At 42.9% G+C, this 24,305-nt stretch overlaps 1 protein-coding gene across 3 annotated transcripts; it reads right to left on the bottom strand.

The window, feature by feature from the left end:
- Window positions 1–889: 889 nt before the first annotated feature.
- LOC119746356 (SAFB-like transcription modulator) lies at window positions 890–23,283 on the bottom strand. 3 transcript variants are annotated; one of them, XM_038223249.1, is made up of 11 exons: window positions 23,075–23,283; window positions 20,177–20,255; window positions 19,841–19,965; window positions 18,826–18,960; window positions 18,226–18,280; window positions 15,461–15,950; window positions 11,488–11,528; window positions 10,455–10,546; window positions 8,712–8,861; window positions 5,065–5,338; window positions 890–4,079 (listed from the first exon to the last, which is right to left on the bottom strand). In XM_038223249.1, exons 1-11 carry the CDS (start codon window positions 23,201–23,203, stop codon window positions 1,996–1,998), a joined length of 3,654 nt encoding a protein of 1,217 aa, XP_038079177.1. In that variant the 5' UTR covers window positions 23,204–23,283; the 3' UTR covers window positions 890–1,995. The 3 variants fall into 3 exon arrangements, with proteins under 3 accessions (XP_038079177.1, XP_038079179.1, XP_038079180.1); XM_038223251.1 differs by having other exon boundaries at window positions 15,461–15,923; XM_038223252.1 differs by having other exon boundaries at window positions 15,461–15,851; window positions 23,075–23,282.
- Window positions 23,284–24,305: the final 1,022 nt, after the last annotated feature.

Below are 24,305 nucleotides of genomic sequence, written 5' to 3'. Positions count from 1 at the left end.
CAGCAAGGTTTGTCGTCAAAAGTTTTTAACTTGTGCAGGGCATGGTAAAGAAAAAACTCTAAATTCTCTGTTTCTAATAAAAATAAAACGAAGATATTGTCTACATCCTAAAAATGCACAAATCTTACAACTACATTTTGTACAAACTTTGTGAACTGTAACTATAACTACTGCTAGTTCAATTTTACAACAACCGACAAACACAAGAACTCCACAGTTTGGTTAGTAATAAACCTGTTAATAGCCTCATCTCCAACTTTTCATTAATGCCAGTTTTGAAATTAAGGGTTTGCATGGTGGACATGATCAATGAATGGGAGGTTTGCGATACGTAACACCATGTGAATGATATCTCTTTGTGAGTTGTGTGGATCTGATACACCGTGCCCTCTGGAGACATGCACACAATAGGGAACAAAAGATTGTATACGTCTCCACAGGGCAATTTCCATAGATGAATACGTCTCCACAAGGTTTTCACGAAATAGATATATGGATTTTACTCAAAAACTAGGAACTTCCAAGGTATGTTGATGTGTCGCAAATGGTAGAGTTTTAGAAAAGGGATATTAAGTCCGAATTTCAGCCAAGGAAATTAATTCTGGTTAAAATAGGAGCATTTTGAAACTGTACTTTCAAACTCGAAAACTTTAGTACATGAGAACAAAGAAATGTCTCCACAAGGATACACATTTCAGCATTTGTGTTCTCAGAAGAACCAGTTGGTTTAACTCCTGTCTCCTGATGGCGAGCAGAGCATACTATTCAAAACGTATAGTTTAACTAACTGGTTCTTCTCAAAACCACGCACCTCACTCATTCACATGTTGTTACTCCCATTCACAGTTTTGAAGACTGAACAACATTTAAAACTCTTTGTATTTTTGCATCATCACGCCTTGTTAAATTTACCTTTCTTTGTCCCCAAACAAATTGTGGGTTTCACTGGTACCTGTCTGCTTAGTACCTATTTTACTGACTTAAACTTGTAGGCCCCTCAGACCAAATTGGCTTGGGACCAGCTTCACTAAGGCTCGGCCTGTCTTTAATCATTTGTTTTACGCAGGACAATTTTTGCCCCTGTATGAAGAGCCTGTTTTTTTCTCTTTTTTTTTCTTCTTCAAATAAAAGCACTTAACTAAAAACATAAAAGACAAAACAGTGTGCAAATTGGTTAAGCTCAAATATACAGCTTTTGGTGCAGAAAGTGGCAAAACAATGCTAGTTTTATACCACTAGAACGTGGTTAAAACAAACAGCATAACTACTTCATGTTAGAACAAAATTACAGGTAACACTCGTCTGAAGATACAATTTGCCATTTTGAACAGTGATTATAATATCTTCCATCCATCCAGACTTTTTTATATCGGGTAATGATTGGAAATGCATTGACGAGAATACAGAAATATGAAACTTAACTTGTGCATCCAAGCGCCGTACACTTATGGAAAATAAAAGGATGGTCGATCAGAAAAAAATCCTTCTCTAGATACTTGCATAAGATTGGCAACAGTTTTTTACAACAGCCAAACATTTCTCAGTAATATTTCAAAACTATTACTGAGGCACTGCAGCTAGTTTTTATTTGTAATTAAAAGCGCTCCACTAAAAACTTGTATGTATTTTGCCCCAGGGAAATGTGTACAGTTGAGTCTCGTTAATACAAACTCGTTCGGACCTAGCTAAAATTGTTTGTTATATCAGAAATTTGGATTAGGAGGAACATTAGTCCCATTCATTGTGCACATGAATGCACAGTCGGGACTAAGGCTTTATGTTTGTTATCACCAGAATTGTGTATTAACAGAGTTTGTACTTACAAGATTTGTACTTACTATCGACTGTAACGGGCCAAATGTAATCATACACATGTAACATCATAAACAATTTGCTTTCTTTCTTTCTCTTTAATTACAAACGGTTCAACATTACCTATGTGTACACACGTGTACATTTTGTTAGATGATGATGCAGAGTTATACTACAGTTATCTTAGAATCGACGGATACTGAATCTGTTGTCTGGCTGCATCTGCTGCAGTCGATCCATGCCCATGTTGACACCAGCCGAACCCATCGGCATCTGACTGCTTCCCATGAAAGCGCCGACACCCATGGAACCCTGGGACATCATGCCCATGTTCCCAGACATACCTCCGCCGAGACCACCCCCGATGTTACCCATCATGCCCCCGCCGCCCATGTTACTCATGAGGCCAACACCTGCGCTTCCTGCAACGCCACTGCTACCACCCCCGCCCATAAACTGACTCCCGATGGTATTCTGGTTGTTCATCATGGAGCTCATGGGCTGGTTCTGGTTCATCATGTTGGACATGTGCGATGTGCCCTGCATGCCAAGGGAACTGGAACCTCCGCTACGATTGGCGGAAGAATCCAGTCCACTGGGAGGCCAGCTGGCCGACTCCTGGGCAGGTGGTTCGCCAAGGATGCTGCCTCGATTCTGCTGCTGTTGCTGAAGAGGCTCTTGCTGGTTCATCATAAAGTCACCTCGACCGAGGAGTGAGGTAGTCCCACTCATCCGTGTGTTCACACTCTGACTGGATGAAGACTGCATGGGAAAATCTTGCTTCTGTTGCTGCTGGAAGTTGCCAAACCCACCAGACACATTGGAGCGACCCAAGCTTTGGTTTCCCCCACCCACGTTTGCTTTCCAGTTGCTGCCCGACACCACGTTGCCTCCATCACGATTTCCCTTCCAGCCATCTCGTGAGTCGCCGCTGCCTCCGCCATGGGAAGGCATCCTTGCTGAGGTGCCATCTCTTGCCTTATCCCGATCATCTCTGAAATCTCTGGTGTCTCTCTGCGAATCCCGATTGCTGAAGGAACTGTCCCCTCCCCTTCCGCTACCTGATCCCTGGTATCTGGTGCTCTGCTGGTTGGACAGCACTCTGCGTTCATCTCTGTCATGGTGGTCTCTTGATTCCCTCCTGGAATCCAGTCTTTTGATGGGTTCCTCAATGCGTTTGTATCCTTCATCTCTCCGGTAGCTATCCCCTCTCTTTCTGGAGCCATCATTTTTTGATGGATCGCCGTCCCGGTTGGCTGACCTCTGACGGGAATCATCTCGTCTGTCATTACTGCGTCTCCCCGGTTCATATCTCCTTTCGACATCAGAGCGTGATCTGTCATCCCTACGTTGGTTGGAACCCTCTCTGTATTGGCTGGTTGAAGTGGGAGCACGCATGCCACTGCTGCCACCAAACCCAGATTGCTGCGGACTGCCAAACTGTCCTTGGTTGAGATCATGCTGGGAAGGAGCGCCCCCTTGGTTTTGCTGCTGATCGTACTTCGCTACGTGACGCTCCCCAACAGCCACCACCAGTCTGGTGTCCGAAGGGGTTGTCTTGTTGAAGTTTCCCGTCATGCCCTCTTGCATCATGGCCCGCCGCTTGCGGTCGTTGCTGTAGGGATCTAAAGCTTGCTGTGCTGCGGCCTGCTGTGCTGCGGCCTGCTGTGCTGCAGCCTGCTGTGCTGCGGCCTGCTGTGCTGCAGCCTGCTGAGCTGCAGCCTGCTGAGCTGCAGCCTGCTGGGCCACAGCCTGCTGAGTTGCCAAGGTCTGGGTCTCCAAGGTGCGCTTGAGTGTGGCCAGTCGCTCCTGGTCGATCTTCAGCTGGATCTCCATCTTGCGAAACTCTTGCATCTCTCGCTGGAACTTCTCCCGTTCCTGGACCATCTTCAGGCGATCCTTCTCGATACGTTGGCGCTCAGCCCGTTCCTTCTCTAGTTTGGCCTGCTCAGTCTCCAACTGCTCCCTCTCCTTGCGGAGCTTTCGCAGCTCTTCCCGGTAGCGCCTCTGCACATCTTCCCGCTCCCTGCGGATCCTCTCCTCCCTCTCTCTGTCCCGGCGACGTTCAGACTCTCTTTCGTCCTTCTCCCGTCGTCGCTGGTACTCCTGGCGCTGCTTCTCTTTTGCCTCATCCAGCGAGAAGACTTTGTCTTTCCTGTCCTTATCTGACTGAGAGCTTGAACGTCTGGAAGAATCTTTCCCCGTTGATGAAGATTCACTCTTCTTCGACGCATCTGAGCTGCCAGATGGTGTCTTGTCATTCTTGCCTGTATGATAACAACAACAGGTATAATTCAGAGATGAAACTGGCATAGGGGAAAGAAATCGGGAAATAGCCCAACAATTGCACGTGTCTGAAATCTGGGCCGCGCTGCAGTTACATGCAATTGCATGTACAATACACTTCATGCCTGATTTCCGGACACCCACTCCTGTGTTAACTTCGATCCAAAGTAAATTTACGATGAAAAACCTGGCCAGTGTTCTCGTAAAATCAAAAAGCCTGAACTACGGTTAGCGGAACAGACTCCTCAACAAAGAAGCTCACTTCTTATTTGAAAAGTCAAGGAAAAAGTCCAAAAGACAAAGGCACCATTCATGACACCACGTATCGTACGTGGGAAAGAAAAAATGGGCATTATCGTCTTTTTCTTCCAACAGTGATTTTTTTAAAACCTTTTATCCAACTGGAAAAGGCTCCGATCAGTGTTGGCCTAGGTGTTTCTACCATAGAAACACTCCATTAACGACTGTTGAAAGAGATTAAAACTACGATCGGGATAATTTTTACATGCCATTTTCATTGACTTTTCATTAATTTTTTTTGGGAAATTATAGTCTAAACAATATCACCTTTTTGCAGGATGAATCGTAAACAATCTGAAATTTTAGTTGGAAAAGTCAGAAAGTTGGATTACTGATTAAAATCGGGAGAAGTTTCATTTCTGATAATTTAATCCTCCTTAAGTTGTAAGGGAACGATCCAATATATCCATGACATCAACTGCACATTGTTTTACATTGCATTCTTTTCATTTGCATTTTTTGATAGCATTTCATTCAAGAAATTAAGTTCAGATTCATAGTGATAGGCAGTTGTGCAATGTATTTACTCCGTGTAAATGTTCATAATTAATTGATCCACGTTTGATTTTCTGACAGTATGTTGCTATCGCAGTTTTAAAAAAAAAAAATTTCGTGATGGCAAAACTGTAAGTTCTGTTCTTTCCGTTAGCTGCTCATTTTCTTTACCTTCAACACTCGTCTTGGTTCCTGTTGTCGGCTTCTTTTCGTTCTTATCAACCTCTTTTCCAACTGTATCCTCCTTCTTAGCAGTTGATCCCTTGTCATCCTTCTTCACGGGGGCTGAGGGAGCTTTCTCTTCCTTCTTGTCATCCTTGGAGACAGGTGTGGCTGCTGCTTTCTTGACGTCTGCTTTCTCCTTGTCATCTTTCTTGGCTGCGGGAGTGGAGGACGTCGACGTGGAAGACTTCTGGGCGACCGATCCGGCCGTTTGATTACGAGCCTGGTTGCAAAAACAAAGATACAACAGGTTTCGAGGATTACAATTGTCTATTTCTAGTGTTGTAGTCGAGTACTTTTTTCTGAATACCGAGTACTGCCGAGTACTTAGGTTGCGGAGTACGAGTATAAGTACTTGTGCCTCCGAGTACAAGTACAGATCTCCGAGTATGAGTACTTGTACTTCTGAGTACGAGTATGACTACTTGTTCTTCCGAGTACTAGTACGAGTACTTGTATTTGTATTTCCGAACACGGCCATATGGCAATTGGTTCATTATGTGTAATTGGCCCAGGCCTAGTCAGACCGATATACAGACCCACTCCATCTAGCAGTTAAATGTGTTTGTCCGGACGTGCTCAGAGGAAAATCAGAAAACTACAATTTTTTTTCACAAGCCAATCAACCATTTCAAACTGAAAGTATCGATAAAATAAGGCCATGGTAAGTCAAGCTACACCCCCAAGTACTGCTATTCGAGTACGAGTACTTTGATGATCAAGTAAAATTTTGACATGTTGAGTACGAGTACTTTGCTGCCCGAGTACAAGTACCGTCATTTCGAGTACGAATACTTTATATTCAAGTACGAGTACAAGTACGAGTACTCCAAAAAAGTACTGGAGTAGTACTCCAGTACCGAGTACAAGTACTACAACACTGTCTATTTCCTTATGGGCTCCGTGAGCCGACAACGAGGGCGCCCTTTTACCTAGCAACGACGTCCCATGGGCGGGACATTTCGCTGGTTGATGCGCACCGTTCCTTGTGTGTGATGCACGTACACCAGGGGATTTGTACTATGTCCACGCAGTGGCTGCACTTCGCGCGCGGCAAATGAATTGCAGTCAGGCAAGATGGCGTCGGTCGGTCACCCCCAACTGTACTCTCTTTGCCGGTGAGGGGGTACTTGTAAACGGAGCGGATACCAGATCAATATTACGTCTCATACATAATTATGAACCACAGGCCCAACAAAAATTTGTGTCTGAAATCAGTTTTACATTCTTGGGGTTACTCCAACAGAATCTACGTGATTCTTTTTATAAACTTTCATGTTGAACCAGTGTTGTTGTCGAGTGAAAAGTCCCCAAGTCATCACTAGTCCATCACAATAGCGGGACAGCTGGATAGGGGAAATATTTGGGGGAACTGTGCATTTGATGATACAAGCATAGCATTTGGCACACAGTCAGAGTATGTCTTAAAGCCCGAGTCCATCATTTGCAGCTATCCAAAAAAGTAACTGGCGTAATTATTGTTGAAAAACATACTGGATGAAAGATAGTAAGGGGACTAAACTCCCTGTGAAATTATCCTTTCTGGCAAGCTCTCATTTTGAAGAAATCAACGAAAGAAGGCATTTCCAACGGTGCTTCTTAAGAAGCACCGTAGAAAAATTTAAATTAGTTGTTCGTTTTGTTATTCGGCGCAGCGCGCACAAGCATTGGAACGACGCACAGGCGCGCGCGGTTGCTATAATTCGTCGGATCAGTGCGCGACATCGCGTAAAGCTGCAATTCAAAACAATTCGAAACATGATTTAGCAACTTTTGATTTTAAACAGAATGCTGTTTTTCTCGGAATATGAAGCTGCAGCTGAGCTGAAACTTCATCAAGTAAGTTGTTCAGTATCCCTCATTAGATTTTGAACACTTTTGTTGCTTCAAACGAACAAAATGCACTAATTACAAATGATGGACTATACAGTCGGCTCCCGTTATAACGAGGTCCGATGGACTTTCACAATACTGTCGTTATAGCCGGAACCTCGCTAAAACCGGAGCGCAGTTTTCCCCATTCGTTGTGCACAAGGTACGGTACATGTGCGTGCGTGTTTTAATCGTGTAACGCACGTCCGAAGACATGAAAAGATGGTCATTTGTTGGTATGTACGTCTGTTAATAATGTATATTAAATATTTAACTGATGGTGATGAATAAATGAAATAAATAAAATACCTTTGAGGGAACATTGTTCAATATTTGAGGACCTGAATCCGGAGGAAAAGGCATCATCGCTGAGAAGAATCAGGCAAGTAGGTCACTCGCACAAATCGTGCCGAGTGACATTTTGCTTTCATTTTGCATTTGCTGGAATCGGGCAAGAGAGGGCGCCAATACATGCATTACTTCCGGGTTTTAATGACTCCTGATCCTTAGATGCTTTTTGGTTGTTGACTTTTTGGAACAGTTGGGTATTATTGTTTCTGAAGGGATTCTTTGAAATTGTAATTATTTCGGTTAACTATAGCGCACATTCGTGCCAAGTGACATTTTGCTTTCGTTTTGCATTTGCTGGAATCGGGCAAGAGAGGGCGCTAATATTACTTCCGGGTTTAAGTGTCTAAATGTGTAATTTCGCAGCAATTGGTGATTATTATTTGTCGGGAGGGATTCTTTTAAGATAATAATAATAAATAAACAAAAGTAATAATTTTGGATTAAAATTTGTACAATGTATATGTGGTGGGGCGTTTGAAGATCTTGGAAACCTGTTTTCATTGGGATTGTTTTTTCGGCGGGGCCGGAGGGGTTCTTAATTTGTTTAAGATTTTTATTTTTTTATTCTTCGGATTCTTTTTTGGGGGTGGGAAACACGGTATGTTTTAAACTTTATTTTTTGAAGACAGACTGAATTATCTCTGTTTGGAAGTTGTGGTGGCTCTAAAAAGAGCCGTTTGTTTTGTGATGCTGTGTTCTTTACTTCGTATTTTTTTTTATAGCCACAAGCCAACAATAGGGAGCAATTACGCACCCGATGTTCGGGCGGTAGTACTAAAGGCTATTCCTTACAATGTTAACACTTAACTCCTGAGCGCCCCCTATTGTTAGTTTGTAATAATATAGAAACGTGGTACCGCAGTCGTAAGCAAACTTCAAACCTGGTCACGCTAAGGGAAACCGCAGCGGGGGATTAGCGACTAGACCAGCGGTCCACTGCGCCGATTATCACAGTCCCATTGAATTTATTTATAAAGATCGGCGAGATGAAATAACGTTGGGTTGAAGTCTTTACAAAGGTACATTGATGGGTGAAGCTTAAGTGTGTTGCTTGAATTGGAAGACGGGAGCATGATACCCGTTTCGGGACAAAAGGTCTGTCGTTGACAAGCTGCAATGCCCGTAGTTTTGAAAAGATGTCGTTGTAAATGGGTTGAGAACAATGCTTTTCCTCGCATTGGGTCAGCCAAAATCGTCGTAATAGCCGAAGTCTCGTTATGTCCGTGCACGTAATAACCAAATATTTCCCCATAGTAATGTACACAAATTGATCGGGACTGGCAGAATGTGCTCGTTACATCCAGGTTATCGTTATGACCGAGCTCGTTATAACGGGAGTCGACTGTAGCTTTAACAGATCCAATGATGCTTACCCACGTCACATCGATAGTGCGACCGTGTAATTTGGTGCGGTGCAAACACTCGATGGCCTTGGATCCTTCCGCATTGGAAGACATGGAGAGAAACCCGTAGCAGTGATGGCCAGGCAGTTTGGCGTTCCATATGATCTTGGCACCGATCACCTGAACAGTTTGGTTTGAAAATATCAAGTCATCACAAGTCAGTCACAAGCCAGTACAGGTCCACCACAAGTCATTATGAGCATTCTAAGCCTTCCTCAGACAACTTCTGAGGTAGGTTATTAATATTTGGAGCAAAATGTGACCACTTTTTCAGCGTGGAGCGATTAGGATATCAGTATTTGCTTGTCAGAGTGGCGTGAGCACAACGCTCGGGTTGTTCTCAAGGTGGCACTGCAGCTACACATGGTTTGTTGTGCTTTTCACATCACTTTAAAATTACACATATGGTCTACATGTAAATTCAGTTCGTTAATACCCCCATTTTCTCCAAGAATTCACACTGGTTAAAATTAGAGATCCAAAACCTGATTTCTGGGGGGAAATGGAAAGGTCACATCCTTTTCCAATCACATAAAAAAATTTCAATAACCCAAAATACAATTTCAATATCCCAAATAATTGCGCGCGCACCTGCAACCATAAAGCCCAATGAATCGTACACCAAACATTAGTGCATTGTGGGGCCAATCAACGTCATTTAAACTTAAGTTAGATTCTTTGGGAACGAGAAGACGCATTATGGTTTGTAGAGTGGTTCCCAGGCCCTCCACTGTCCCTCGGACTTTGAATGTAAACCAGCCTATTTTGGAAAGCAGGAACCAGTTTGACCCCTGCGCCGTGCTGGCATATTCAATATTGTACAATGTAATAGGCGCTGCTAGTGTGGGATAGTCTGTCAGTCACGTAGGACTTCTTTGGTTTTGACAATCTCTGAGATAGATCGCTTAATCATAGCGACATCAACAAAATAACTTCAAGAATTCTTCATGACTGATGGTTGAACTGATTTGACAGCAATAGAGAAAAGATGCAACAAAAACAAATTTCCTTAAAAAAAAGGGGCGGTGCGGACCCCCCTCCCCCCAAAAATCTGCCCATGATGTATTTGTGACGGTTATAAAAAGACACCCCCGTTATTTTTAGGTTCAACCTTATTTACATGTAAATTCAAATTAACCTAGTGCCCCCAACGTCTGATATCAGGCGCTAGCTCATTCGTTATTTCCCAAAGACCTGAAGTAACATCACTTCATGTAAATCTTGTCTTCACATATACAGGTAATTATTACTATCTTTTTATTTTCATTCTTATTCTTTACATCAATAACCTTAGATGACATCACAATACCTCGACTACCCATTTCTGTTTGTATTTCCTTATTCCCGTATTTAATGGTATTTTAAACTAAGTTCTATTCTTGAAACGTTGAAATTCAAGATGGCCGACCCCGCAAAAGTTTCGGCGGGAAAACGTAACTATTGTTTAATCATTTGAATGAATCATTATTATTTCATGAACTAAAAGTAATTCGAATTCATCTTGCTCTAATCTTACTGATTAATTGTAGCCATTTTGTAAATATATTTTGATTATTCGTTATTTCCCGAAGACCTATAGTAACATCACTTCATGTAAATCTTGTCTTCACATATACAGATACGGAATAATTCGCTGCTGCATCTACCACAACTAAAGAGCTTCCGATCCCTTTTTTCAAGAGTGTCACATATTGATGAGTTATTCAGTCGTACCTTGCCGTACTTGCTGAAGGCGGTTTTGAGATCGGCTGCTCTGGTCTCCTTGGAGAGGCCACTCACCCAAATGTTGCAGTTTCCGGAGCTTCCTTTTTGGATCAACACGTAAACAAGAAAAAGAACACAAATGGAAGGAAATTCAACTGGACAAGACTGAAATCCAAAATTATCGTAAAAAAGTGCTGCACTTATACTACTGTCTACTTTGACCTCAATTTACATGTTGACCCAAAGTGGGCGTGGTAAGCCTTGGTGAAGCAATTTCGCCACATTTTCATAGTCAACGTTATGTTTTGCGTAATAGCGATACGTTTTGGAGTGTTTTCACAGAGATAAGGCCAAAAAAAAAATAAGTCGGTCTCTGGTCAGCGCGCGCGTCGATTTTAATCATGCGCGTCAACCTTTTTTTCCCCCAAAATGTTCCGCGGTAACTCCAACAGCGCCCTCTATTGCCGCACCTCCTCAATTTTTTTTTTTACCAAAGAGCACCAAGGAATGGGAAATTGCACCAAGGCAAATGATCAAGAGCACCAAGGCAAATTATGGAGGACACCAATGTACACGAGGACACCAAAAAAGCCGAATAGTACCCCACCTTGTCTGTACAATCCAAGCTTGAAGAAAAAAAAAGAAAAGCAAAAAATAAAAAAAAAAAGCCGCATCGCCGCGTCAATTCCGGAACTTTGGTCTGAACAGAGACCATATATATATATTTTTTTGGCCTAATGTAATTTTTAACTATTCAAAGTCTGAAAGAAACAAATTTGCAAAAAAAATCAAAAAAAAAATCTCAACTAAATCATTTTTTCACGTGCCAACCATGACTTCAGGGGACAGTGAAATCGGAGCATTATGTACCATTTAAGGACTTGCATACAATAACCAAGCCTCCCTATTAACCATTGCATTTTGTTGGACGGTGATCAGTTGACATTTGAAACCGTTAAAAAGTTTAGGCTCAAGAGTAGAGCAACAGACTCGTACCATTTTCTTTTCTTACTACATTTGAACAATGGTTAGTTGAACCTACCTTTGTTGTCTTTCGAAGCATCTTTTCCAGTTGATGTTTGGCTGGGGAAAAAAAAATGCAATGTTTATCGGATATTAGAACTTTTACTTTGTGATGCATTATGGGATGTACAATTTCTTCCAATTAACTTTCATTACAAGTTGTGGTTCCATCTCAAAAGTCACATTAATATTTACACACCTCAAATGAAAACACTTTGAAACCGGATGATTAGTAGAGTTCTCACAACCATTTGAATATGTATTCTCTCTATTTACTACTATAAGTGTTAACTATAATACAATAAATTGGGGAAGTACAGGAATATTTAAAATGAGACAAAGGCATCAGCTTCATTGACAATGACAATGCATGTGCTACAATACACAGGCACAATCCAGCACAAAAATGCTGTATGGAATATTTCATCCAGTTAATAAAATTCTCGGTTTCTAGACTTTTATTTTCATTTTGTGTGTGTGCGAGTATTTTGCGCACAGTCCTCTAGTCTTCACTTTAGATTACTTGACCCTTAACTATTCCCAAACAGTCAAACTCCAACACCAGGGTTTGTTGGAATCTGTTACTGATTATGCTTTACGTGGGATTAGGCATACCACAAATAAACAGAGTCCAACTGTTTATGTGTACAGTTTACCATATGGTGTTGGAATTTGCAAAGACGTGGAAGGTTCCTACATGTAGTAAATCACCCAAGGGATTAGGGTTCACCCCCTAAGGGTTCCTCCGGGACTACTCTGCTAAATCCAACAGAGTCCAACAGTTACTTCCTGCTCCATCCAACAGAATCCAACTGTGCCTAATATTTAGTTGTCTGCTGGATCCAACAGAATCCAACTTGGCGTTACTTATCAGTACCCAACAGAATCCGACTCTGAATATGTAGATGTACATTTTGTACAAGGGGTTTACTGCTCAATCCGACAGGCTCCAACGGGTTAATGATATAGTTGGATCCTGTTGGATTCAGCAAGGTTTAATCACAGGGTCAACGCCATAGAGCTCTCAACTTCATTAGGCGTAATTTCCATGTGTTCTAAATCCATCAAAGAGAGGCTCCACTTCACACTTGTGGGACCACACCTTGAATCATAGCACCACTGCTTGGAATCCATACAGAGTGAACCACATTACATCTCTAGAGAAGGTTCAAAAGAGAGCTGCAAGATTTCTTTGTGGAGACTACTCAAGAAAGAGTAGTGTGACTAACATGCTGGCAACCTTAAATTGGGTAACCCTCCAAATGAGGCATGATAACCACCGGATTGCAACCCTGTTCAAAATCCCCTGTCGCATCATCACAATAGATTAGATTCTAGTCACATCCTGAAGCCAAAAGCTGGGGGGTCAAAATGGCAACAACAAACAATTTGAGAGAACCCATCAACATCAACACTTGAACACTCGTTCTTTCTGAGAACAATCAAGGTATGGAACAATCTCCATCAGACAGTTATTGACCCGTCGTCACCGGCAGTTTTTAGTAACAGCTATAGGCAACTGCATGTGCATGTACAACGTGATAACCACTCAAAATCAAATCCAATTAGTTTCCACTCTCCTGAAGGCCTCCTTGTTAATATCCCTCGCGGAGAATTCAGGAAGAATTTCTACCAAGTAAAAGGTACCACTAACACTTTTCAAAAAAGTATTCTAGCCACTCGAAAAACAACAATAGCAAGTTTTCAGTTGCACCATGAGAAGAAGAAATCTCTTCATGAGTTTGTGTGGTTCTGAAAAGAACCAGAGCGAAACAACTTTTTGGACAGAATGCTCTGCCCGTCATCAGGACATCGCCTTCTTACTTGAAAGACAATACATGCTGTAGCTTTTGCCGCGACCAAATCTACAGATCATTCCCCATTCAATACACAGGTAGACGCTTCATACAAGCACATGCATACACGTAATAAGAATAATAATTTGCAGGGCTAATCATCCTTACTCTCAGCTGAGTAGCTGAATTACGAATGACGCGGCTACAACTTGGTCGAGCCGAAGGCATGTAAAGGCGCCTTTGGCAGCTGCCATATGACTGAATGTATGACCACGGAGCACAGCCAGAGATCGAAAGTGTTTGATTTTTGTGGAAGGAGGACAACTGGAGAGCCCGGAGAAAAACCCTTGTGGCACAGGAGAGAATCAAGGCACAACTCTACTCACATATGGTCCAAGCTGGGAATTGAACCTGGCCCACAGTGGTGAGAGACAAGCGCACTAGCCACCCATGCCACCCTAAAAACATGTACGTGTACGATTGGTGTCAATGCATGACAACTGTACAACAAATACCAGGTGGTTTGAGAGGACTTGAAACTCTACCAGGTGGTTTGCGAGGACTTGAAACTCTACCAGGTGGTTTGAGAGGACTTGAAACTCTACCAGGTGGTTTGAGAGGACTTGAAACTCTACCAGGTCGTTTGAGAGGACTTGAAACTCTACCAGGTGGGTTGAGAGGACTTGAAACTCTACCAGGTGGTTTGAGAGGACTTGAAACTCTACCAGGTGGTTTGAGAGGACTTGAAACTCTACCAGGTGGTTTGAGAGGACTTGAAACTCTACCAGGTGGTTTGCGAGGACTTGAAACTCTACCAGGTGGTTTGAGAGGACTTTCAGGGATTGCAGAAGGTAGAGCCTATCCTCTATTACTTCACATGGGGCTTGAGGCCCCTTGAAAGATTCAAGGGCAAAGAATATGCCATTGGTTTACTGCACAATGGAGGGTTTTGGAGGATTCAGGAATCCAAGCAAAAACATGTCAGCTGTTTGTTTTGAAGACGGCGATACATATAATAGATGTACTCTTTCAGTACGTGCGTGGGAAACGGTATATCACAGAATGAGGTCCAAGCGCATTATTTCCAGGGCATGAAAACACTTTGTTGTCATTTGGGGTCCTTCAGGTGAGATTCAGATGCGATTAAGCCGTAACCTCAGCAACTTCATATTAACTATAGCACTCCAAGATCCCTCGTCTAGGATTCGGGACGATTTGAGACTTCAGATTTCCTTTTTTTTTAAGTGGTGCATGAAGAATGTGCCATACTTTTAGGCGAATAACATGTAAGAAAGATTCCTAAAATGCCTAGGGAGTTAGTTTAAATAAATACTGATAAAAGAACCCAGGACACGTCTTGTGGAAGGGTAAGCCGTTTGCTCCTTTTCCCCCACTTAGGATGCAAGATGCATGTTACCAACGGAAATTTACATGTTTTAACCCATCCACAACTGTACTGCATTGTACTACACTGTACTACACTGTGTTTATTCCCTAATGAATCCATAAAACCACAGAGTGCTCAGGTGTTTTGGGGCGCTACAAGGAGTAATAGGCTGGGCGGTTTGGGGCGGTTCAGTGACTCATGGGTTAACTCAGTTAAAAGACTTGAGTGCGCATTTCCAGTCGTCAGATTTTTTTTAAAAGGCTGAAGACTGCTTGTAGTCAACTGATATTGAAGTTTTTAACTCAGAAGATTCCCGAGTATGCCACAAAGGCCTGTGAAATCTTAACTTCAATAACGATTTTAAAGTTAAAACTCAAGATCAACACACCAAGTAAAGAAAAATAAATACTTAAGAGCGATGTAAATATACTAAGAGGATTTTTACCTAACCAAAGTTTTTTGTATATTAAAACTATATACATGTGCTTGGTACATGTACATTACAAAAAGAAGAGACCACTTTATTTTAAGTAGGCCTACACAGCAACTGCAGCTAAGGATAAATAAAAGCTAAACCATTTTCTTCTTTATTCGAGTATGGAAATCTTGAAGATCTCAAAACATTGCATACATGTTGAACTTCATCGAATGAAACAATGGAGAACACAGACAAATTATGATGTTACTGGGGGGCTTGATGTGCACTTAATGTTTCTACACAAATATGAAGAATCAAAAAGTAACTTTAGCTTTACCTACACATTACCATGTTGTCACAAGTGAGCAAATTGCAAGCAATAGATTCAAACCTTTTGCTGGGTTGGGCAACGGTTCCTGTGGCAGGTGCGGCTTTCTTCTCTGCCGTCGAGTCTTTGTTTGAGGCAGTTTTACCAGAAACACTCTTTCCGCCGTCTCCGTCCGTGGTCTTAGGTTTGCCGACAATGTTCCCAGAATTCCCTGACACAGTTTTGGTACCCTTCGCCCCGTCGTCTCGGGAGGCAGAATCTGCCTTTTCCGGTTGGGATCTGGTAGACTCTCCCACCGCGGTGGGTTCTTCTGGTTCAGCTTCCTCAGTATCTTCGACAGGCTCTACCATGGACTCATCTGCATCTTTGGTGTCAGAAGCGGGATCAGAGGCATCGGCAGCCAGGCCAGATTCATCTTCCTCTTCGTCAGCTGCCCCGGTTACTTGTTCTGCACCTAGGATGGAAGACTTTGATAACCCCCCTGTCTGGCTTCCTATGCGCTTCGTGGTTCCAAGCGCACAGGATACTGAACAGCAATTGTAAACAGACAAATCTACAAATGACAAATAACAGCTGGTCTAAAATGGATGTTACATGTAACAATCTACAAATGCACTTGAAGTTGCACAAAATGATGAAATTGCCAGAGGCCAAATCAAAACGAAACGTTATACTGCCCCCGTGATAGTTTAAAGAGAAAAGACTCATTTTAAGGAGACAATCTTGTTTCTGACACCTTTAGCTGGCATTCACCTTACTGACACATTCACAGGTACTAGTTTCTACCGAGCTTAGCTTACCCGGACGACTCAGAATTGATAAGGTAAAGAGTTACACTGATCTAACAGTAACATAGTGTTTGTCAAGTCATTCCTCTATGGCTCCAATGTGACAAATGTGGCTCTGTAGTTTCTGCTACCAGTTCGAAGGTTCACACCACAGACTTCATCCTGCATTCGCATCTAGCGGTACAACACATGTAGTGAAGGGTGTTTTTACAGTTCAAAGCTTAACGGCTTTCAATGTTAATGTTCCGAAATCTTGATCTCCACGTACTGTTTGTATCATCAGACGCCATCAGGATATCAACCAGGCAATGGGTGTCTACGATGCTGTCATACCGATAACTCATTGGGGTTCTTTGGTGGACCTTGAAGTATCAGCAGTCCAATTTTTGATTCCTCCGTCAAACCAGTCTTTGCTTGCCTCATCGATTCATACTGCAGTGCAAGGCAGATTTCAAAGTCGCTGGTATACTCGCACACCTGGGTTATCCATCTCTGCAGTTCAGTTCTTTTGCCATGCTGAAGTGGTCTGGGTTGATTTCTCTCTCAGCACCGGCAGGATCGGCACGAATGATGTGTCCGCTTCACCAACCGACAATTCACTCCAGACGAGGAGTTCTGACTCTACTATACGCCAAATGAAGTAGTAGGAGAAAATCCGTTTTGATGCTCGCCATCACTGGTTGAAAGAAGATGCCAGTGGTCTGGTTCTCAGGTCTCAGAAATGCTTCTTCATCCTACGATTCAATTTCCTGGCTTCACTTTTAAATGCAAGAGTTAAACGTTTGAAGGTTTCTATCTGCAGGCTACATAGTTCACACAGTGGGTTTTCCAGATGCAGGCGACAACTTTGATGAACAGCTTCCAAGACGTATTGCATGTGTGGGTGCAGGCAGCTACGGTTGAGGCCTAGTCTGTGGCGTGCAGAAATCCTGTCACAAGCTAAGGCTAAGCTCCCAGCCTGGGGATCTATGTACACGTCCATAACCAACGTCCTCAGAGTTTCCACGACAAGGAGTAAGGGGTGCCCCTTAGTCCATGTGACTTGAGTCTGTGACAAATCTGAACCGTCATGTTGAGTTGAATCAGTTGCTCCCAAATCTCTGGCTGCACTGAGCACAGTTCCTCCATCAGGACACAGGTGAAGCGCTTGGACATCAGTTCTCCATCAACAAGTTCCTCGGTGTTTTGCTAATGTTGGTTCCAGCTGCGCCACTCTGTCACAAAGTACACGATCTTGCAGGTCGGGTTCCGCCGGGCACCAGTCGCTCCAGATCTTGAGCAGCACACGCTCGTACATCAGTTCCACGCAGTCACTTTAATGCAGGTCTTAGCAGCAGTTAGCTTGGCCAGTCTCTTTATTCCCCCAGTCAATCAGCCAACTTCTCGGTTAATCACTCCGTTCGTCAATCTTTAGAAACTCAAGGGTTACAAGGTTCAAGATCAAGCTGAAGGACTTCAGATGCTCCGGATACTCAAATGTTTGAGAGGATTTGTTCTTTTCTAATTGTTCAGTGGGAAGTTATCGTCAGGCCAAGTGGTCGGCTGTTCCTGATTTGTAAAGCAATCACCAGCAGAGATATGCATAGTCCTGCACACTGTTCAATAGGTCATTGTAGATGGTCACGCCACGTAGCTGACAAAGTGGATCACATTAATTTCTCTCCGCTCCATTTCACAGCTGCGTCAGTAACCTCTGGCATCCAAGTAAATCCCTTCTTTCTCTCATTGGGACTTTTGATGTATTCCCCTGCCAGCCCCTATTTACACCATGTCATGCAAACTTTAACCCCACTTCTAATTTTAGTTTTAAACCAGAAACTTTTCTCTTCGTCAATTTGATTCAGATGAGGTGACATTTTTTGTGAAATAAAAAATGTATCATCACAGCCACAAAGGGGTCGCATGAGGTACATGATAAAATAGGGAAGATGTCAGAAACAAGCTTTCTCAGAAAAAAAGGAAAAAAGTGTGAGAGTGAGGGCAGATCTCAAGGGTCCCTCGCTATTCTGTGGTTTGATTCCTTGAGATGTGGGACTTTACCTTCTTCTTCAGCCTGAACATCGTCTTCAACATCGCCCTCCTGATCCTCCTCTCCCTGAAAAGAAAAACACCAAGAGTGAATGATTTCCAACGGTGTAACAAGGTTGCATTTGACAAACTAACCTCGTGAACTGCTGCTCTGTCGGCACCATAAAACAGTTAGAACCTTGCACAGCTTTATTCAACATGAAACATGATTTTGTGGACGTTCAGACAAAATCAAAACAGTAAGAGTTTGAAATATCCACTGGCCTGAGTCCAGAGATTAACCCTAGCTCCCAAGACATTTTTGCTGGGATGTAACCTCAATCCTGCAAAATCCTCCATTTTGCAAAGAGGATTTTGGAGGATTTGGGAAGGTTAGGGTTAAAGTGCTTGTCAAGAGCTTTCTGTGACTGAAGTAGACCAGTGACCTAGAAGTTTTTCACCTTCTCCTGATGACGAACAGAGCACACTGTTCGAAACATCAAGTTTAAACAACTGGTTCTTCTCAGAATCACACAACTAGAAAGAGACATTATTCACATGGTGTTACCAACAGAGTTGATGGATGAACTTTGTTTTTGCGTTTAGAGCGGCACGAGACTGCACTTGACTTGCCTCCTGTGCAGTAAAGCGGGCGTTATCCAGAGATACGATCATGTCTTCCTCGCCTTCGTCTGTGGCTGCTTCCATTTCTGGTTCATCTTGGCCTGCATCTGTTACCTCCAGATCACCATAGATGTCTTCCTCCTCCTTAACGAACAAGGAGGCAACAAGAATAAGAAAAACAGATAGTTTATGATGCATAGTACCAGACTTTTTCTTGTCTTACTTTAAGGGTACTTCCAGAACTGTAAGGTTTTTACAAACCTTACAGATAGGCCGATGTAAAGTTGTATGACAGAAAATGTTCAATTTTTCTGACCTCCAAACTCTCCTGTTGCGAAATGTTAGGCCCCAGTATGTCACATGTATTACATTGACATGGCTAGGTACCTATAGGGTGGGTTCAAATCCCTAATATGTCAAACAAAACTGTAAAATTTACCAGAATATCACTTTACCAAGATCACAGGAGTCTCCACTAGGCCGTCTGTCATCGTTTGTTGTTGACTGAGGGCACTTTAATTATCTTCACCAACTACAGTGTGGCTTTCATTCTCTGTCTCGCCTAATATTTTTTCTGTTTTAAATGTCTGTCATACAACTTTACAATGGTCTATCAGTTCTGGAGGTACTCTAAGGTGCTCTAAATGGACAGTCATGAAATTCCTTAACCCTAACCCTCCAGTGTATTTTGGCTAGAAACCCTGCCAAACACAGCAACATGCAACACTTGCCTAAAAAAACAAGCCTGCCCAGTGCAGCAAGATCCATCAGGCCGAAAGTCTCAAGGCCCAACTGCCACAGAGTCTGTGGTCACTGAATGTAGCAGGATACAACCGAGGCATTGTTCTATGAGACTAGCTCTCATTGTCTCAAAGTGCCCTGGTGTTGGTAGCTGAATGCATCAAAGTGCACCAGACTATTCCACCTGATGCACTGTGTTGCGTCAGGCAGGGTTAGGGTTTATATTCTCTCAGATAATGATCATAACTGATCCCATTCAAACATTTGTTTTCGAGCCACATACTAGATTCTCTTCGTCGGAATCTTCGATGAGTTCCATGACAATATCATCATCTTCCTCATCTTCAACCGTCACGTCGTCTGTATCCCCATCGTTGGCCGATTCGTCCATCTCCCCTTGCTCGGTTGCTGTGGCATTTTCATAAGAAAAAGAAAAAGGAAAGGGGGGGGGGGGAATTAAAATCAAACATGAATTCACGTTAAAGGTACAGTCCATCATTTGTAATACGTGCACCAACAAAAGTGCTGAAAATCTAAAGAAGGGTGCTTAACGACCAGCCTGTTAACGACTAACCTAATGAAGTTTTAGCTTTATACAAAAACTGTTTATGACACTTACGAAATGTCTTAGAAATTCTTGGTGATGACGGCAGTTCAATCAGGATGGTGTCAGGGTCCTCTCCGTTTTCTCTGAGTGCCTGGAGATAAGTTGTGAAATAAATATTATAATATAAAAAAATAGGAGTATCAATTTGACAAACAATGGAGATATCATTTAAAACATGAGAAAGAAATACCTTATAGTGATACAGAAAATGACACAGAAAAAAATTGTGCAGCACAACTGCAAATTATCTGTTAGGGCTGTGCATCAAAACTGGGTACCAGTGTACCTGCATGCTGATGACAGGAACTGGTTCCCGATTAAGAAATCGAGTACCCATAACCAACTTTACATGTAACTAAGCAACTTCTCAGACAATGAAAAACAAAAAAGTTTTGAATGTCAGTTGTGGAGAATTTTCAAAATCAAAACCAATCTACATGAACAAACAAAACAGATTCACGTTTATGACGCTTGTGAAAATGCAATTTATACATAAAGCTATGTATGTACAGTCGAATCTCGTTAGTACAAACTCTGTTGATGCAAAATTCTGTTTATAACAAACATAAAGCCTTAGTCCCGACTGTGCATTTTAATGTGCACAATGAATGGGACTGATGTTCCTCTTAATACAAAATTCTGATATAACAAACAATTTGGCTAGGTCCGAACGAGTTTGTATTAACGAGACTCGACTGTATTGAGCTCACTGTACACACTTGTATCTTGTATTGATGCACACATGTGGTAGAAGTATCGTGCGGACCTTTATGAACAATCTGTACAGCACTTCCGCGATTTTCGGTTTGCTCGGCGCGCGCCGAGCGAACCGAAAGTCATCATCGATCATAAGTGCGGGCACGTTTCAAGTGTCAGGTAAAAACTCGGTGCAGAAAGGGCATATTTTCATCATTTTGGCCTAAAAACTGACAGAATCCACTGATGTTTGTTGGGTGCGATTTACGTGAGTATGTCAGGAGACAGGAGGTACAGTACGGAGTTTAGGGGCAAACTGTACAGCGTTTCTGTGGGAAATGGGTTGGCTTTGATGTAGTCCGAGTAACTTGGACCCAACTTATCGCCTTTTTTAACATTTGGACATGGTCTGGCGATAGTAAGGTCCAAGCTAATACCGCGACCTAGACAACACAGTCCCAAAAACCAACATTTTCCAACAAAAACATCAGATTTCACCTTCAAAACGGCCTCCAAATTACTAGATATGCCATCTGAGGTACAAGTAGACATCGATAATTAAGATGGTTGTACTGAAGTTTACTTACGATCCGGAAAAAAGTGAAATTTTCCGTTCATTTCGGAGAGCTCCCCTCGCGATCTTGAACACGTTAAATTTCCGATCGTGTTTAATGTTTGAACGACGCGATTTCTTCTACATGCCCAGCGTACATTCGATGGTCCCCGTATCCCGAGTGCGATTCCGTTACCGAGCGCGCGCGATGCATCGATTATGATAATGAGTAGACTGGATCACGTTTGTAAACACATGTGCATTTCAAACGATAATAGGGAGTCGGGAACTAGCGCAGCTTTTTTGGCGGGTACTAGCCCCACTAGTGTGGCCATCGGTATGCTGCGCTGAACCTCTAGCCACACACCGTGGTACCGCGCGCTACTGAGGACGAAGTTTCATAAAATCTGCGGTCCGTTTCTTACATTCTCAGTTTCTTACTTTCTTATGGTTGTATTCTATGATGTTTCACCTATCACTTTTGGGATGCTTAGGTCTAATGATGTTCCATTTTCCGAGATATTCTTCAATCTTTCTGGAGCCCATTATGCACTCGTGAAACGTCTGGTGATGGCAGCCATTTTGAATGGACAAGAGATGACCTCAAGCTGTGACGTCGCGTTTATGCAAATTGCTTGTCAAGCGCGCGAGGGCGCGAGTTGCAAATGCGACGGCTGTTTCCTGTGCCGTAGATCCCGAATAGAGATCGGTGCACGTGGCCCCCTGACGATAAATGCATGGTAAAGTTAATAGTGGGGCTAGGCGGGTACCAGTTCAAGCTGGTTCCCGATTCCCTTTTACAGTTCGAAATGCACATGTATGTGTTTACAAACGTGATCATTATCATAATCGATGCATCGCGCGCGCTCGGTAACGGAATCGCACACGGGATACGGGGAACATCGAATGTACGCTGGGCATGTAGAAGAAATCGCGTCGTTCAAACATTAAACACGATCGGAAATTTAACGTGTTCAAGATCGCGAGGGGAGCTCTCTGAAATGAACGGAAAACTTCACTTTTTTCCGGATCGTAAGTAAACTTCAGTACAACCATCTTAATTATCGATGTCTACTTGTACCTCAGGTGGCATATCTAGTAATTTGGAGGCCGTTTTGAAGGTGAAATCTGATGTTTTTTGTTGGAAAAATGTTGGTTTTTGGGACTGTGTTGTCTAGGTCGCGGTATTAGCTTGGACCTTACTATCGCCAGACCATGTCCAAATGTTAAAAAAGGCGATAAGTTGGGTCCAAGTTACTCGGACTAGCTTTGATGGATGTTTTTGTACTTTATTGGCGTTTTGTAGAACTAGAAGCAAACAATTTTGCAGGGTAAGTTGTCTATAGTATGATTTATGCGTTGTGGGGCGCTTGTACGACAGACATGACAGACCACATCCCAAATGTCAAAAAAGGAGTTCTATCGCCCCAGTTAGTGGGTCTAGACACTCTAGTGTGGCCTATATTTACAGAGGTAGTCGGTAATTCGGCTACATGGGGCTAGTTTGGGCCCAAGTTGACTCGAAACCGTAACTAAGCATGTTAAGTACTTGGGCCTAAGTAATACACAAAAAACGCCCTCAACGTTCATCGAAAACGCACACAGTGCATAATGCCAAAACACGGTCAACGTTTGGGGTCGATTATCAAAATAATTCTCACCCCCTGCAGCCTTTCAAGCAAAACAGCTTTGATGCCTTTTTGCTCCAAGCCCCTTTTTTCCAGTTCTGCTCGTAGATCTTTCACCAGAAGTTCTGATATCTTCTTTCTGACCTCGGTTTCTGCCATCATCGCCGCTTATCCGACAACGCGTGCATATGCAGAATGTCTGATTTTAGTGTGGTCTCGAATTGCACTTCATTTACCCGTACCGTATTGTGTGAACGCGTGAGTGGAATTACAGGTGCCAGACGAGAACATCACATGGGTGGTAGTGACGTCATGAAAGTCCACTCCGCCCAAAAATCGGACAGAAACAGCGCGCTGCCCCCGACTATAAGAGGACACACAGGTCCAAAAGTTGTTCTTTTTTTCAGGGAATGAAATCCAAAAGTTAGAAGTCACAAATTGCAAATGCTAGATCTTAAATATTTCTACAATCCCCCCATCTGACCCAACGGTAAAGGCCATGGGCGTCGCCAGGACTTTTTCTAGAGGGGGGCAAAAAATTGTTTTGCCAAAAAATGCTTGTATTTCTCAACACATTCTCGATTTATCGGTTTTAGAGGGGGGGGGGGGCAGGGACATTTTGCCCCCCCCCCCCCCCCCCACCCAACTCATTCAATTTACACCACTATGAATTCGCGCCTCTTTTTCTTTTCTTTCTTTTTTTTCTTTCTTTTTTCTTTCTTTTTTCTTCCTTTTTTCTTCCTTTTTTTTTCTTTCTCTTCCTTTTCCGGGGGGGGGGGGGGGGGGGCAAGTGCCCCCTTGCCCCCCCCCCGCGACGCCCATGGTAAAGGCCATAAGAACCTGTTTTATAATGATGCTCGCTTATATATACACAGTTGAGTCCGCACCCTGAAAAAACGTATACATTGTAGCCGTTATTTTCATGTGAGTTCAAAAACCCAGATCTCTATCCATGTATCCTTTACCGAGTATTTCTACTGATAACTTCAAGATATCCAAAATTCGAGATATAGCCCTCCAGGTATAGGGGCATGGCAGTCCGAACTGGAAAATGGCACATAATAAAGAAACTCGCGAAAAAAAAGTTGGTCGTATTCTCGGTTCGTACATCAAATTTGCTCCATAAACATTGGGTCTATACGGACTTCAAATTTGTTGGACGTCGTTGCCACGCCAACCAGAGAGGGGAAGTTACGACAGCCCGCTTATCAAAGGTGAAACAGGTAGAGTACTTGCTCGAAGGTCACGAACGGGGAAGGGCGCC

Source organism: Patiria miniata, unplaced genomic scaffold, assembly GCF_015706575.1.
Source record: "Patiria miniata isolate m_02_andy unplaced genomic scaffold, ASM1570657v1 HiC_scaffold_7, whole genome shotgun sequence".
Classification (NCBI taxonomy): domain Eukaryota; kingdom Metazoa; phylum Echinodermata; class Asteroidea; order Valvatida; family Asterinidae; genus Patiria; species Patiria miniata.
The sequence above is the reverse complement of the archived record's forward strand: the minus strand, read 5'-3'. Positions and strand labels throughout refer to the sequence as shown.